A 17,030-nucleotide genomic window follows, 5' to 3' on the forward strand; every position below is an offset into this window, starting at 1 on the left:
TAATTTTCTCCAGGGGAACACAGCTTTGCATTTTTGCATTCCAGCCAGTAATATTCAGGCAGGAGTCAGATTTCCAGGTAACTGCTATGCACTTCCTGGCCACTGCCAATGTGATCATTACGAATTGGATTAGAAATTTGGACAGGTTCATTGTGTTTTCCAACAGGAACAATTCTGGGTACTGTGGGAATTCTTTACCAATGATTTTTTTTCTTAGACTTGGTCTAGTTCCATAAGGGTACATGTCCATGTTGCATGGAGAAAAGTTCCTGACTCAATGCTACATCTGAAGCATTGGTCTGACAATTCTGACCAGCCTGTACCGCGCATTAATGGTTGTAGTCATGCTGATCTGACACAAGTCGGACCAGCAGCACTAGTCAATTCTTATTCCTAGGTCTAACTCCCACCTCTATCTTGATTTATGAAGGCCTGGTTTAGGTCCTTCCACTTGGAGCAAGAAATACATTGCCGAGATGAACTTCTCTGTGTTCCCCCTTCGAATCAGGGTCTCTGTCATTATACGCTCATAGGGCCATAGTTGGACCTAATTTGTCCTGCAAGAATGATCTTATCTGAAGGTAGCAGTGGAATGTCTTATTTGATAAATCATACTTATGCCTGAATTGTTCAAACGATATTAGTTGACCCCGCTTGTAACATTCTCTACGCACCTGGTGCCATTTCGACACCAGGTGATAGGATCATGTTACCTACCTTCAATGGTATTAATCTATTTGGAATGAGGGGTGTTTTGAGGGACAGCCCCCCTTTGATACCTAGATATTGGTTAATTTTATTTCAAATGAAGATAATTTGTTTTAGTATAGGGCTGTCTGATTTTGCAGTTAACAGTTTAGCGTTCCATTTATAAATAACATCCTCTACTACCTTCTCACCTACCCCGTGCAGATCAATATGTGTCCAGGATGGTACACCTCCCCCTTCAAAGAACAAGGTGATGTATCTTGACTGAGCTTCCCAATAGTATTTCTTGAAGTCTGGCATTCATAATCTGCCCAAACTATAATCCCAGGTCAATTTTTCCATAGAGACCCTGGCTACCTTTCCATTCCATAAAAATGTACTTATTCAAGAGAGCAAATTTTGGAAGACTCCCCGGGGACTGGAAGAAGTACTGAAGTCTCGGCAACACATTCATTTTTACACAGTTGATCCTGCCCACTAAAATTATGGGCAAGGACATCCATCTATTTAAGTCCGCCTCAATTCTCCCAGAGGGGTATAATTTAGTTTATATAAATTATTCAAGTTATTGTCTATTCTGACTCCTAGATATTTGATCCCATTTTGTGGCCACTTTAAATAGCTGTTTTCTTGGTATTGACTGTAATCCCTCTTAGTAAGTGGCATAATTTTGCTCTTGTCCCAATTAACCTTATAGCTGGACATCTGCCCATAGTCCTCCAGAGTAAAGTGCAGTTTGAACAACAAGTTTGCTGGGTCTGTCAGATATATCAGTGTGTCATCGGCAAATAAATTTATTTTATGTTCTTCCTGGCATAGTCTAAAACCCTTGATGTCTGGATCCTGGTGAATGGCTTCGGCTAGTGGCTCTATGGCTAGTGTGAACAGGGCTGGAGATAGCGGGCACCCTTGTCGACTTGATCTAGTCAATGGGAAAGCTGGAAAATATTTTCCATTGGTCACCACTTTAGCCTTGGATGCATGGTACAGCACCTTATCCAATTTATAAAAGTTAGCCCTAACCCCAATTTTTCCAGCACTTTGAATAAGTAATCCCACTCCAATCTGTCAAATGTCTTTTCCGCATCCAGGGTCACAGTTAAACCTCTCTTGTTTCTAGTTTGCGCCAGATGCATTGTACTCAACAGTCTGCCAATGTTATCCACTGCCTGTCTTTTTTGCACAAAGCCCGCTTGGTCTTTATTTATTAGTTTCAACAGATGTTTCACCAATCTATTTGCCAGGGATTTGGCCAGTATCTTATATCTGTGTTTAACAGTGAGATAAGTCTATTAGAAGAAGCCATTAGCAGATGTTTGTCTTTTTTAAAGATCATCGTAATGATTGCTGTTGAAAAAGATTCTGGAGGGTACAGGTTTCTATTGCCTGGTCTACCACCTCCATGTAGAGATGCATCAATAAAGCTTTAAATTTCTTATAAAACTCAGGTGGAAACCTATCCTCTCCTGGAGACTTGTTATTCTGCAGTGAATTCAATGCTTTCCCTATCTCTTCTTCTGTAAAGGGAAGATCTTGGCCTTCCTGTTGTTCTGGGTCTAAATTTGGTAACTCTTAATTTAGATAAGAACTCACTGGCTTTATCAGACCTCCCTGTCAATTCTGATTTATATAAGCCCTCATAGAATTCCATGAAGGTCTCATTAATCTCTTTTGGTTTATGGGTGATCCTGCCATTCCCAGTTTGTACCGCATTGATCATCCTTGAGGTCTGTTCTGTCCTCAATTGCCAAGAAAGGACTTTGCGCGCTCTCTCTCCCAATTCATAGTATTATTTTGTTTTGACTGCATTATGGCCTTTATATTATATGTTTGGAGTATATTGTATTTCCATTTTTTATTTGTTAGAGCCCTGTAATGATCCTCTCAATCTGATTTTTGGAAATTCTTTTCTTGACAATTAATTTCCTGTTCTAATTCGTTTGTTTCCCTCATATATTTCTTTTACTGCTTTGGTGCATCCAATTATTTGACCTCTCAAATATGCTTTGAGGAATTTATAGGAGGAATTTATCTGGAGTAGAAGTATAGATGGCCTCGCAGGACATAACTATCTGCGCTGTTACAAAATTTAAAAACTCCAGCTTCTTTAACAGCAACGTATTATGACACCATCTATATGCTGTATCCTGCTTATCTGGCACTTCTATTGTTAATGTCAAGGTGAAATCTAGCTGTGTATTCAGATTCCATGATCCAACCCTCTACATGGGCTGAAGCCAGGACAAATCTATTCTAGAGTAGGAATCATGTTGTTTTGAGTAGAAGGAATAATTCCTCTCCCTTAGATGCTTCTGCCTCCACATATCTATCAAGTTCAGCTCCCTCATACTGTCAATGGTAGCCCTACCTGCCTTTGTCTTGGTTATTTTCTTTGTTGAGTTATCTGAGACAGAATCCAGACAAAAATTAAAATCTCCCCCAACCAGAATATTTTCCTTTCCCTCTGCCAACCCCAAGAAAATGTCTTGTATGAACTTTTCATCATCAAAGTTGGGGGCATATACATTTACTAAGGTCCAGGATTTTGAATATATTTGGCAGTGCATTTTCCTGTTCTGTCTGTGATCACATTCTGCACTCTCAATGGAACACTTTTCCCTATCAGAATTGCCACCCCCCCCCCCACCTGCATTTGAGCTGAATGAGGAGGCTATTACCTGGCCCATCCATTCCCCTTTTAGTTTTTGGTGTTCCTGCTCCATTAACTATGTTTCTTGGAGAAAGGCCAGATCCACTCCCATTTTTTTAATGTGTGCCAAGACCTTTTTCTCTTCACCATTCCCGTTCAAGCCATTAACATTAAAACTAACATACTTTGTATTTTTGGCCATTGCCTCAGCGATTCCCAGACTTGTGTTTCCCCCATACCTCCACCGCCCCCCATTTATTGTTCATCCAGCCTTTTTCCTTCAGCTGTCTGCTCCAGCCTGCCGGGCCCGTGACAAACCCTGGGAAGATAAAAACAAGAACAAAGACCACAAACCCAAAAAGGACTAATAAAATAAAAAAATTCAACAAAAGAAAAAAAGGGAAAAAAAAACCCCAAAGAAACACAATGTACTTCAAGAAACCCCAACCCAATACACCTGCCATTAAAACTACTTACCACCCCCATACATTTCCCCTCTCCATCCCTTCACATATCTTCCCTTCTCCCTCCACTGGTGACTGAATTCTCCACATTGTCACCACCCCCTCTATATTAAAGGTTGTGCCTTTCACATCCATCTACCTCCCTTTCCTCTCCATCCACCTTCCCCATGTCTCCAGACCATTTTCCTCATTACTATTCTTCCCCTTTCCACTTCTACACCCATTTATTTACATTCTTTACTGTCATTATTTCATGAGTATGATTCCCATTGCTGATCGTTACATATTGTTAGTTGTTTGACAAACTTTTGAGCTTATTTTGGGTCTGAGAAAAATGTCCTCTCTCCTTCTGGCATTACTATTTTCAAGTTTGCTGGGTATCTGATTACACAGTCATACCCCTTTTGCTTTACCGCCCTTTTCAGTGGTTCCAATTCTTACCTTTGATGAAGGGTTCTACTGATAGCAGAATAAATAAAATGCTTTATTGCCTCCACCTCCAAGGGCCATCCCCTTGCTTTTGCCCCAGCAACTGCTGCTGTTAAAAACAATTTCTCAGTCCTGGTGGTGCAGCAGCTCCACCAACACCGAGCATGGCCTTTGTCTGGGGCCCAGGTGTGCGAAGAAGGGCCAATGGACCTTTTCAATCTCCACCGATTCCCCCAAGCTTTCCTTCCCCAAAGTCTCCAGAAAATAGCGTTGAAAGGCCACGGGGTTTCTCCTCTCTATTCCTTCCTTTAATCCCACTATTTTAAGTGTGTTCTGCTGGCTATAATTTTCAAGAATATCAATTCTTTGCCATAAGTGCCCTCTTTCTGTCCCCCACGCTGTAGCTTCATTTTCTAATGGTCCTATCCTGTCCTCATTATTTCCTGTTCTTTTTTCCAATTCTGTTCCTCTCCCTTGCAAAGCATTTAATACAGAATGACATTTGTCCAACATAACATTTAACTGGCTTGTTTTCCTGCCCAAGACCAATGAGTCTCTTTTCCATCGCATCTAAAATTGTCCACAGTGAGGGTCCCAAGTCTCTGCTTATTCCTGATACTGCCATCTTAGCTACCTCATGCAGCCCGATGCCATCCTCCCTTTTGACGGCACCGGCCTCCACATCACTCCTGTCACTCCCAGCTTCCCCAGGAAAGCTGATATGTTCTCTGTTTGGGGGGTCGCTGCTTCTCACTTTCCCCCTCTGTCCTCTTCTGCTTGTTCATCCACTCTTAAGTAACCAACCATTAACCCCATGCTCAGCCTTCTGGTTTGTCCTTCAAAAATGCATCACTTCACACTTATCCGGATTGAACTCTATCTGCCAATTTTCTGTCCAATTCTGCATCCTGTCTATATCCTCTTGTAACCTTCTACAACTTTCAGTTTCATCCATGACTCCTCCAATTTTCATGTCATCTGCAAACTTACTGACCCATCCTTCCACCTCTTCATTCAGATCATTTATAAAAATCACAAAGTGCAAGGGCCCCAGAACATAACCCTGCAGCACCTCACTAGTCACCAACCTCCAGGCAGAATACTTTTATTCCACTACAACTCTCAGCTTCTTCCTGCAAGCCAATTTTTTATCCACACAGTCAAGTTTCCACTGATCCCATGCCTCATGACTTTCTAGATGAATCTCTCACAGGGGATCTTATTAAATGCCTTGCTTAAATCCACATAAACAATGTCTACCATCCTACCCTCATCAATTTCTTTTGTTAGCTCCACAAAAAACTCAGACTCGTGAGACACCATCTCCCTTCACAAAGCCATGCTGACTATCCTTGAGTAGACTGTACTTCTCCAAATGCTCATAGATCCTATCCTCAAGAATCCTCTCCATTAGTTTGCACACCACTGACGCAAGACTCACCGGTCTATAATTCCCAGGATTGTCCCTATTACCTTTTATAAACAAGGGGACTACATTTGTTATTCTCCAATCCTCTGGTACCTCCCCTGCGGCCAAAGAGGATTCAAAGATCATAGTACTGCCCCAGTTATCTCTTCTCTCACTTCCCACAGCAGCCTGGTGTATATCATGTCGAGCCACAGGGACTTAACAATCTTGATATTTTTAAGAAGATCCAACACTTCCCCTTCCTTAATCTCCACATTGTCCAGCACACAGGCCCATTCAATTTCAACCTCTCCATAATCAAGGTTCTTTTCTCTTGTGAATACTGACGCAAAGTATTTATTTAGGACCTCCCCAATTTCCTCTGCCTCCGGGCACTTTATTCTTTAGTGGCCCCACCTTCATTCTCGTCATCCTTCTGTTCTTCACATACGTATAGAAAGCCTTGAGGGATCGGGGGGGGGGGGGGATCTCCTTAATTTTACATGCCAAGCCTTCTCATGTTCCCTTCGAGCTCTCCTAAGTTTTTTCCTAAGCTCCTTTCTGGCTATCATATACTTCTCATGAGCCCTTCCTGTTTTCTGCTTCCTATATCTAACATATGCTTCCTTCTTCCTCTTGACTAGATACCTGACCTGTTTCGTCAGCCATGGTTCCCTTTTCTTACCATTTTTTCCTTAGTGGGACAAACCTAACTTGAACTCTGCACATTACTTCTGTGTTTTCACCCTTGAACATCTTTTTTCCAATTTATTCGCGCTAGTTACTGCCTCATCCCTTCATAATTAGCCCTTTCCCAGTTAAGCACTTTCCCATTTTGACGGTCTTTATTCTTTTCCATAGCTACGTTGAAGCTAAGGGAGTTGTGGTCACTCTCACCAAAATGCTTCCCCACCAAGGGTTCCGCCACCTGACCAGGTTCATTCCCCAGAACCAGATCCAGTATGGCATCTCCTATCGTTGGGCAGTCAGACCTTAACCTACGATATTTCGATTTCAATGATCAGAAATTGGTAAGTCGGGGTCTACCTGTATCATGCTTTGAAGGACCCAGGCAATTTTTTAAAAAAAGATAATTTGGAGCGTTTGCTCAGATTGCCATCGCTGGGGAGGGAGAGAGAGCAACAGCAATCTGCGCATGCATTCCAAATTACAACATAGGTTACAAGGTGACACCATTGCCCCTAGTTACCTGGCATCACCTCAGGCTTCTGGCAGCAACAAGGACATCGGCCTCCCGCTGGCAGAGGCGGATTACCCATTAGGCTGAGTAGGCTGAAGCCTAGGGGCCTGGAAGGTAAAATCTGTGATTTGATTGATCATCTGACAGGCCAATGAAGGGATGGCATCCACGCAGAGAGCATGACATATGGCCAATGAAAGTAGATGTGGCACCCCGCTCTGTGTTTACCTCGTTTGCTCAGTGTATGTGTGCAGCAGTAGGCCGAGGGGAGGGTTCAGAGTCAGGCATCGGAGCTCTGGAATGTGGTAGGCCAAAGGGAGGATGAAGTTGGGCATATTGGGAGCTCTGGTCATCAGAGTTCCTGATGCCCAAGTCCCAAATCTGAACTCTCCCCTTAGCCTACACCGGAGCTCCCAACATCCGACTCTGGTCCCTCCCCTCGGCCTATCCCACACCAGATCTCCTGATGCCCAACCCTGAACCTTCCCTTCGACCTACACCGTAGTTCCTGACACCTGACTCCGAACCCTCCCGTCCCCTGTTGGAGCCAGGGATGAGGAGGGTGTGAGCTGAAAGATGAGTTTGACCCTGGGCTTTGGCATTTTCTTGCTTCTCTCCCATCAGGTGCTCAGCGCCGAGAGTCCCCTTTCCACTAAAGAGAGGGTTCCTGCAGGGACAGTGACATTCACTCAACACCTTTAACTTTAGTTACTCCTCTCCGGCCCAGGGAATGCTGCTCACTGCTTTCTTTCAGCGAATGCTGGCTTTTGAAGTAGGCAGAGGGTTTTTTAAATTGAAATGACTGTCATGTTTTTTGAGATAAAGATTATTTTCCAATATCTCAATATATCCAACACAACGTAGGATATGACTATTTTAGGGTTTTACAGTGGCAAGGACTGGTGGGGAAAGCAATGTGGATAGCGTGGTGGTGGCGAGAGATGGTTGCAGGGTGAAGGAAGTTTTAACGAGGTGGGGAGGCATGATTTCATTGCTTGCCATAGGCGCTATTATCCGTAGATATGCCACTGCAGAGGAGACTTTACTAAAGTTCAGCCTAGGGCCCAGGTGGTACTTAATCCGCCATTGGCAGCGGGGACCTCTGCCTCCCACCAGCAGCGGGGATGTCAACCTCCTGGCAGCTGTGGAGACGTCAGCCTCTCATCAGCAGCCAGGATGTCAGACCCCCCAACAGAGACAAGGCAAAAAATTACCAGTATAGGTAGACACAATAATTTCACAATGCGAGTCCCATAATGGAACCTCATGGTAAGTTGGGGTCTATCTGCACTGTCAGGAATCCTTCTTGTACACACCTGACAAATTCAGCCCCATCTATCCCTCTTGCAGTCAGTAGGTGCCGGTCAATTTAGGGAAGTTGAAATCATCCATAATTATAACCCTGTATTTCCCACACCATTCCAAAATCTGTCTGTTTATCTCCTCCTCGAAATCCCATGGGCTATTTGGGTGCCTATAGACTACTCGCGCAGAGATAGCTCCCTTCCTATTTCTGACTTCCAGTGGACATTCCTTCAGCAGCATCCTCCCTTTCTGTAGCCATGATACTATCCCTGACCAGCAATGCTATTCCACCCCCTCTTTTCTACCTCTCATCCTATTTCTTTTAAAACACCTAAACCCCAGTACCTGCATCAGCCAATCATGACCTTCCTCCAGCCAAGTTTCAGTAACAGGCACAACATTGTAGCTCCACGTACTGATCCGTGCTCTAAGATCATCCCCTTTATTCCTAATACTCCGAGCACTGAAATTGACACATTTCAATCCTTCTAACTGGCTACCTTTATGTTTTGGTTCCCTGCCTGTCCTTCCTCACCAACTAAGAGCATATAGCATAGCACATTGCTCACACCTTACACACACCCTCATTACAGTTGGAATAACACACATATACGGAATATATTTTTTCTCTCGTAAGTTAGTTAGTCATAATCACAGCTCTTTCCTAAGCAGAAACAGACTTCATTTGATGAGTGAGCTGGTGGATTTTTAGTCACCTATGGTGGATCAGGGATTATTGAGGATGAAAATGAACTCATATCCAACCTTCCTTCCCAGTCCTCTCTGCCTCTCATCCCACACAAGTCCTTGCCCCTGGTGACAATATATTTTTCTCATTTCAAATAAAAACAAAACCACCACCTGGCTATAACTCTTAAGAGAATCTAGATTGTCTCCCAAAATAAAATTTATTCACAATAAATTAATTACAAAAAAGAACCACACAAAATCTCTTTACACCCTTCGTGTCATGCTCCATCTTTGTACATTGTTACATTCTCTCTCTGTTTACTCTATGGCACATTGTCATACTCACCACTCTGTTGTTTGAGGGGCTTCCCCTCTGGTCTCAACTCCTCAATGCCCAGTGTTGGAAGAATCTCTTCCTTCCTCCCCCCTCCCCCAGTCCACCAAATATCTCTTGTACCCATCTAATTCCCTTTTGAAGACACCAGGTTATCTATTTTCACACACTTGGTTGCAGTATAATTGATAAGAACTACCTCTCTTCTTCAAAGCAGTAAAACTGGACCTTTCAGAACCACCTGAGCAGGTATATGGGCCTTAATTTAACATTTAATCCACCAGATAGCATATCTGGGCTACAGTACTCCCTAAGTTCTGCCTAGGAATGTCAAAAGATATTGTGGTGCCAAGTTATCAAACTTCAAGAGGAAAAAAAAAATCATCAACAGGTCTTATACAAGAACAATTCAAAACAGCTTTAAGACTCATATGTATTCCTAATAAAAGAGTGCAATGTACTTCCTGTACCTGACTATGGTCTTATTGGGGTCAAACTTTAACTCAGCATGTTCCAGCATCAAACTCTCAAACTCATTGTTCAGGTTATTGCGTTTTTCTTTCCGCTGGCTGAGCTTCCACTGCAGATAGTCACTGGTTGCAGTCTGCATGTTTATTCTCTGTTCTATGTCCTGGTTGAGATGGTTAATATAAATTTATCTTCTCTTGCAATGTCAATTAATAGAACAATACAGTCAACAAAAAGGCAGAAGCATTCTGATAGCTTCAGTATATTTACCCCAGACCACTGAAGCCTCTCCCACCCTGACATCTACCTCACATCTGTGGTGCGCTGTTAGCCAGAATCAGACACACACAAAATAAACTGTTCAACAGGCTTTAATCCACAAAGACTTCCACAGATCCAGGCTGGTTGTGGCTGCAGCAACTCTGTGTGAGGCTTCAGGAGGCCAGCGCAGGCTTATATCCTGGAGGGTGATTGACACTCGACTGGGTGGGACTTGATACATTCAGGCCGACTGATTGACAGTCGGCCAGGTGTTGTCCTGTCCTCTTACACTCTTGCAGGTACAGAGGTTGCCGCCTGCAGTAGGCCGGTGGTGCACCACCACAATATCATTACAACTTCTCCTATACACACCCACCTTGAAACCCTTCCTATCCAACATTGTGAATGGAACTGTGACAACCCTCTCCGTAACCATCAGCGAGATTGTTTTGCCTGACTCTGAGCAGGACTGTGACTTCTGGCACTGTGTGTGCATCTGTAACTCCTGACGCTGTGACCCAAACTGTGACCCATCCCCTAAAATCATGAACGGGACTGTGACTGAACACCATGAGCTGGACTGTTGTCCTGACATTATGATTGGGACTGTTTTCCTGGCACAGGGAGTGGGACTGTTGTCCTGACACCGTGAGTGAGACAGATGTCCCATGTAAAAGATCATTAATGTTTACAATGACTTTGTTTATTCACTCGAATGATAAAGGTCCAAAACTCTCAGCAGTATTTGTGGATGAAAGTTAATACAAGCTGCCAAAGTGTCTTTCTCTTGTTTATTACCATGGGTGCTGGTTGACTTGCTGAGTGCTTTCAGAATTTTCTGCTTTAGCTTCAAATTTGTAGCAACTACAGTTTTGTTTTTTATTTACCTCAAGTTTTGAGCAGGACATTAGTTCCTTCAATTTGTTGATTTCATTTATCACAGCATTTTCACTTCCACTGTGTAATCGTGTTCCAAAATCTGTGCAAAGTGAAAACACACCATTTCTGATTGTAGCAGGAAAAGATCTGCCACCCAACCAATATTATTGTTCACCAGAGGGTGGTCAGTAGCATTGTGGGAACTGTCCTCACTTTTGTTCTCTTCCAGTATACTAAGATTGGAAGTGTTGTGGTCAGTGAGGAAGGCATTCAAAGCTTACAGAGGGACCAACTGGAAAAATGTGTCAGAAAATAGCAGATGGAATTTAATGCAAACAAGTTTGAGGTGTTGAATTTTGGAAGGACTAACCAAGGTAGGCCATACATAGTAAATGGTAGGGCACTGAGAAGTGCAGAGGAATAAAGTGATCTGGGAATATAGATATATAATTCCCTGAAAGTGCTGTCACATGTAAACAGGGTTGTAAAGAAAGCTTTTAGCATCTTGGCCTTCATAAATCAAAGTATTGAGTACAGGAGTTGGGGATGTACTGGTGAGGTTGTATAAAACATTGCTGAGGCCAAATTTGGAGTATTGTGTGCAGTTCTGGTCGCCAAACTATAGGAAGGATATCAGTAAGATCTAAAGAGTGCAGAGAACATTTACTAGGAAGTTGCCGAGCCTTCAGGAGTTGAGCGACAGGGAAAGATTAAATAGGTTGGGAGTTTATTCCTTAGAATGTAGAAGAATGAGGGAGATTTGATCAAGGTTTACAAAATTACAAAGGAAATAGACAGTGTAAATGCGAGTAGGCTCCTTCCACTTAGATTGGGAGAGAGAAATAAGAGAGGACAAGGCTTTAGGGTGAAAGGTTTAGGGGGAACATTGGGGGGAACTTCTTCACTCAGAGAGTGGTGGGAGTTTGGAATGAGCTACCATCTGATGTGGTAAATGCAGGCTCAGTCTTAAGTTTTAAGTATAAATTGGATAGATTCTTGGACGGGAGTGCTCTAGAGGGTTATGGAATGGGTACAGGTCAGTGGGTCTAGAGGAATGATGTTTTGGCACAGACTAGAAGAGCTGTTTTCTGTGCTGTATTTTTGTATGTTTTTTTCTATGGTTTACACAATCTTTCTTTTAAGATATTTTTATTGATAATACAAAAAATTAAACAATACAATTATATATTGAAATACAAATTACAAGGAAAACAAAACACCCCATTAATTCAAAACCCCCATCACTATACAAGGTTGGGAAAAAAAACATGTTGGTATCAAATGACAACTTAGAAATAGACAGCACAGCATTGAAGCTTATAACAACCCTAAAACTTTAGATTATGGTAATGGTCCATAAAAGGGCCCCATGTTTTTACCACAGAACCATAGAACATTACAGCACAGAAAAATAGGCTATTCAACCCTTCTCTTCTGTGCCGACCAATAAAACTAGCTAGTCCCATTGACCTACTCTCAATCCATAACCCTTCAGATTACTCCTATCCATACATTGATCCAATTTATTTTTAAAACTCAAGATTGAATCTGCATTCACTACATCAAATGGCAGCTCATTCCACATTCCTACCACTCTCTTTTTTTTTATTTTAAATTTTTTATTTTTCACACCATAAATCACATTAGCCATGATATACACTATTTCTTTTTCACACATATACAGTGACTTTTTCTCCCCCCCCTCCCTCCTCCCAAGCCACCCCCCCACCCCCCCCCCTCTCATCCATTTTAGGTATACAATCTAGGTTGCATTAAACCAGTCAGACAATGTTGTCATTCAACAAAAATACACCAGAAATTCTACTGAGTCCATTCTTTTCTTTCCTTCTCCTTCCATCAACTTAGGTAATGTTTGTCCCCGGTAGGTTTTCGCTATTGTATTTAATGTAAGGCTCCCATACTTGTTCGAATATTTCAATATTATTTCTTAACCTATATGTTATTTTTTCTAATGGAATACATTTATTCATTTAAATTTAGTAGTTTCTTCCTTTTAATTTGGTTATGTATTCCATTAATATTTAAAGTCATATAGTTCAGCGTAGCCCTTTTATATTTTGTTTATCTTCTCTTTCCGTTTTTCCATCATTACCTTTCCTCCTTTTCCATTTCTGTTTTCTTATTTTCAACTCTTTATAAGACAACATTCCTACAACATCCAACATTTTCCTTATTCTCCTATTTCTATCTTCTTTATCCCCAATCTCCCCTTCCCCTCCTGAGTTGTCCTTTATCCCTTATCGGACAACCACATCTCCCCTCTCCATTTGGATTTGCGAATCCACTCGCAAGCGTCAACTGATTTTGCAGTGACTGCTATTTCCCCCCACCCAGCCCCCCCCAGAAAAGATTTCACTTTTCATATGTCACAAAGGTCACTCTTTTAATTCCCTCCTTATTCTCTCTATTCCATTACCTTCCCTTATTAATTCTTGTCTATACTATCTATATTTTCCTCTAAGTACAGATACATTCACGTATGCACATTGTCTCTATCCACTCTTATACCTCTTTACCCGCATACATATCAATCGTGATCATTTTTACTCTCATTACCCGTCTTCATCCCTCAGTCTATTTTTGTCTTTACCCACATACATATCAATCGTGATCATTTTTACTCTCATTACCCGTCTTCCTCCCTCAGTCTATTTTTGTAATTGTTCTGCAAATTTTCGTGCTTCTTCTGGATCCGAGTATAGTCTGTTTTGTTGTCCTGGAATAAATATTTTCAATACCGCTGGATGCTTTAGTATAAATTTATACCCTTTCTTCCATAAAATCGCCTTTGCTGTATTGAACTCTTTTCTCTTCTTTAGGAGTTCAAAACTTATATCTGGATAAATGAAGATTTTTTGCCCTTTATACTCCAGTGGTTTGTTGCCCTCTCTTACTTTTTCCATTGTCTTCTCCAGTACCTTTTCTCTTGTAGTATATCTTAGGAATTTTACTACAATAGATCTTGGTTTTTGTTGTGGTTGTGGTTTAGAGGCCAATACTCTATGTGCCCTTTCTATTTCCATTTCTTGCTGTAGTTCTGGACATCCTAGGGTCTTAGGGATCCACTCTTTTATAAACTCCCTCATATTCTTGCCTTCTTCATCTTCCTTAAGGCCCACTATCTTTATGTTATTTCTTCTGTTATAATTTTCCATTGTATCTATTTTTTGAGCTAGTAGTTCTTGTGTCTCTTTAGTTTTTTTATTAGATTCCTCCAATTTCTTTTTTAAGTCTTCTACCTCCATTTCTGCTGCTACTGCCCGCTCTTCCATCTTGTCCATTTTCTTTCCCATTTCTGTTAAGGTCATATCTATTTTATTCATTTTCTTTTCTGTGTTGTTTATTCTTTTTCTTAAATCATTAAATTCCTGTGTTTGCCATTCTTTAAATGACTCCATGTATCCCTTAATAAGAGAAAGTACCTCCTTTATCTTGCCTTTCTTTTCTTCTTCTATTTCACTGTACTCTTCCTCTTCCTCTTCTTCTTCCTCTGGGTTGGCCATCTGTTGTTTCTTTGTTGCCCTTTCCTTCTCTTCTTTCTTGTTTCTATTGTCTTCTGTGGTCTCTTCTTGCTGCAGGTGTTCTGCAGCTGTCGTTGCCGGCTGTGGAGATCGAATCCCCAGCTGGTCCCCCCTCCCGTCGGTGTGTTTTTTTGCATGCGCGGTTGTGCACTTTTACTCGGCTCAGCGAGCCATTTTTGTAGTCCATTATTTACCGACCTGAGGGAGCGGGTTTCTCTCTCCGCAGCGGGCCTCTTCGGACAGGTAAGGCCTTCACCTTTTTCCTCCGTTGTCTTCTCTTCCTCTCTTCTTACCGTTGATTTTGATTTTTCTTTTTTTGTTGCCATCTTCTTTCCACCTTTATACTCACTTTTCTGTAACTTTTATTTCTGTGCCTTTGTGTTTTCCTTTGTTTTTCCCGACTTTTCTGGAGAGGGCTGGAGTTCATCGTCCGGCCACTACTCCATCACGTGACTCCTCTCCATTCCTACCACTCTCTGATGTTCCTGTAATACCTCTCCCCTTTCAGCCTAAAGCAGTGTTCTCAACCTTTTCCTTACCACTCACATACCCCTTTAAGTATTCCCTATGCCATCGGTGCTTTGTGATTAGTAATGGATTGCTTAAGGTGGTATGTGGATGGAAAGAAAAAGTTTGATAACCACCGTTTTAATTATACCTAATTGACTTGCTATGTGCATAGTTTTGTAACTCCAAAGGAAATGGGCCAATGACAATTATTCTCAAGCAAAATATTTCAGAAACAATTGGGTCTAGAGCAGCGATTCTCAACTTTCCCTTCACACACCACCTTAAGCAATCCCTTAATGATCACAGAGCACCGATGGCATAGGGATTACTTAAAGTGGTATGCCAGTGTAAAGAAAAAAGGACTAAAGCTCTGACCTCTTGTATTTATCTCCCCCAATTTAAGTAGAAACATCCTACTCACATCTACTCTGTCTATACCTCTCATAATCTTATAAACCTCTATCAAGTCTCCCCTCATTCTTCTATTAGAAAATTAGTAGTTGAATCTTTAAGGGATATCTAAATTTTTGCCTGCCACATTGACCACCGCCAGTGGGCTGATATCACCTCAAACCGTGCATCTTGGCGCCTCACAGTTCGGCAGGCAGCAACCTCCTTTGAAGAAGACCGCAGAGCCCACCTCACTGACAAAAGACAAAGGAGGAAAAACCCAACACCCAACCCCAACCAACCAATTTTCCCCTGCAATCGTGTCTGCCTGTCCCGCATCGGACTTGTCAGCCACAAATGAGCCTGCAGCTGACATGGACATTACCCTTCCATAAATCTTCGTCCGCGAAGCCAAGCCAAAGAAAGAATTTTTTCTGAACTTACACAACACATAATATCATTTAAACATTGTATGTGTGTAGGTGGAGTTTAGTCTTTCCAATTAATCAAAATTGCGCGTCTGGCTATCAATGAAGTAAAAAATAAAATTCAATTTTGAATTGAAGTCAATAAAACATCATCATCTTGAAATGATCCGAAAAGAGCAATTAAAGGGCAAGGTTCCAATTTAACTTTAATAATGTTTGAAAAATATCTTTTTAAATTTTTTTATATACACTAGGGCAAGTTCAAAACAGATGAATCAAAGAAGCCTCAGTAATTTTACATTTGAATAAAAACGAGATAATTTAACTTTAGACATTTGTACTCTATGGACCTCTTTAAATTGCAAAAAGTAATGATGTGCACAAAGGGAGGTAGTATTAATCAGACTACAATGGAATCCCAAAGCTGTCCAAACTTCAAATCCAATTTGTAATGGTCGCATTGGTAGTGGCCAGTAAGTGCATAGCAGTTATCTGGAAGTCCGACTCCAGTTTCAGCACTGTGTGCTGGAATGCAGAGCTGTGTTCCCCTGGAGAATATCACTTATAATCTTAGGAAAAAATACAGTACCTTCCTTAAGATTTGGAAATCGTACCTAAATTTCATAGGTGCAGTTATAGGATGTACCATCCTGTCTCACGGCCTAGCCCCATCCCATCCCAATCTGGGAAAAAAATTAATAAAGAAGATCATGGATAGGATAATGGCTGGGTCATGGGCCACTGGGATGTAACAAAACCACATATCCCTGATTTATATTTTTAACCTTTGTTGTGAGTGTCTTGAATGTCGGTTTCAATATGGTTCGTTGTGTGTGATAACAGGGGGAGGGAGGGGTGGAAAAAATGGGACAAACTCAATCGTGAAACTTGTAGAGAAATGATGACTGTAAGTTTTGATGAACAGTGATCACTGTATGAGATTGAGTTTGAAAACTGATAAAAAAAAAATGGAATCCCAAACCTCATACACTTACATGATCTTTGAAAGATAATTTTATTGAAAGGAGCCCAAATGGTGTAATTTTTGGCATGTCCAATCTGGGAAACTGCTCGTTTTGATTACAGAATACACGTGCCATTTTTCTGGGTTCTTGCTGTGCTTATACATTACTGATAAGCTAAAAGTTAGACTTGCTTCAATATATCTTTTGTATTAAATGATAACTTTGTACGTATTTATAAAAAAAATCATGCTTGTCCTGTCCATCATAATTAGAAAGTCCTGCTACTTCATTACCACACATTATTAATTCCATATTCTTGATAATAATTCCAAGCTCAGTTTTGTGAAAGATACAAAGCTTTTAAGTGATAAAAGGAATAGAATTTTAGAAGCCACAGA

The 17,030-nt window shown here is 41.4% G+C and overlaps 1 protein-coding gene across 2 annotated transcripts in view; it reads right to left on the bottom strand.

Annotated features, from left to right (window-relative positions):
- Positions 1-17,030, bottom strand: part of LOC138761980 (coiled-coil domain-containing protein 183-like) — a 111,676-nt gene that overhangs the window by 24,402 nt on the left and 70,244 nt on the right. For both annotated transcript variants that reach the window (XM_069935062.1, XM_069935053.1), the window contains 2 exons: positions 10,806-10,897; positions 9,660-9,820 (listed from right to left, as the gene is read on the bottom strand). In XM_069935062.1, the coding sequence (XP_069791163.1) occupies positions 9,660-9,820; positions 10,806-10,897 (253 nt within the window). The remainder of the gene's footprint in view (positions 1-9,659; positions 9,821-10,805; positions 10,898-17,030) is intronic.

This window comes from Narcine bancroftii, chromosome 1 (genome assembly GCF_036971445.1).
Source record: "Narcine bancroftii isolate sNarBan1 chromosome 1, sNarBan1.hap1, whole genome shotgun sequence".
Taxonomy (NCBI): Eukaryota; Metazoa; Chordata; class Chondrichthyes; order Torpediniformes; family Narcinidae; genus Narcine; species Narcine bancroftii.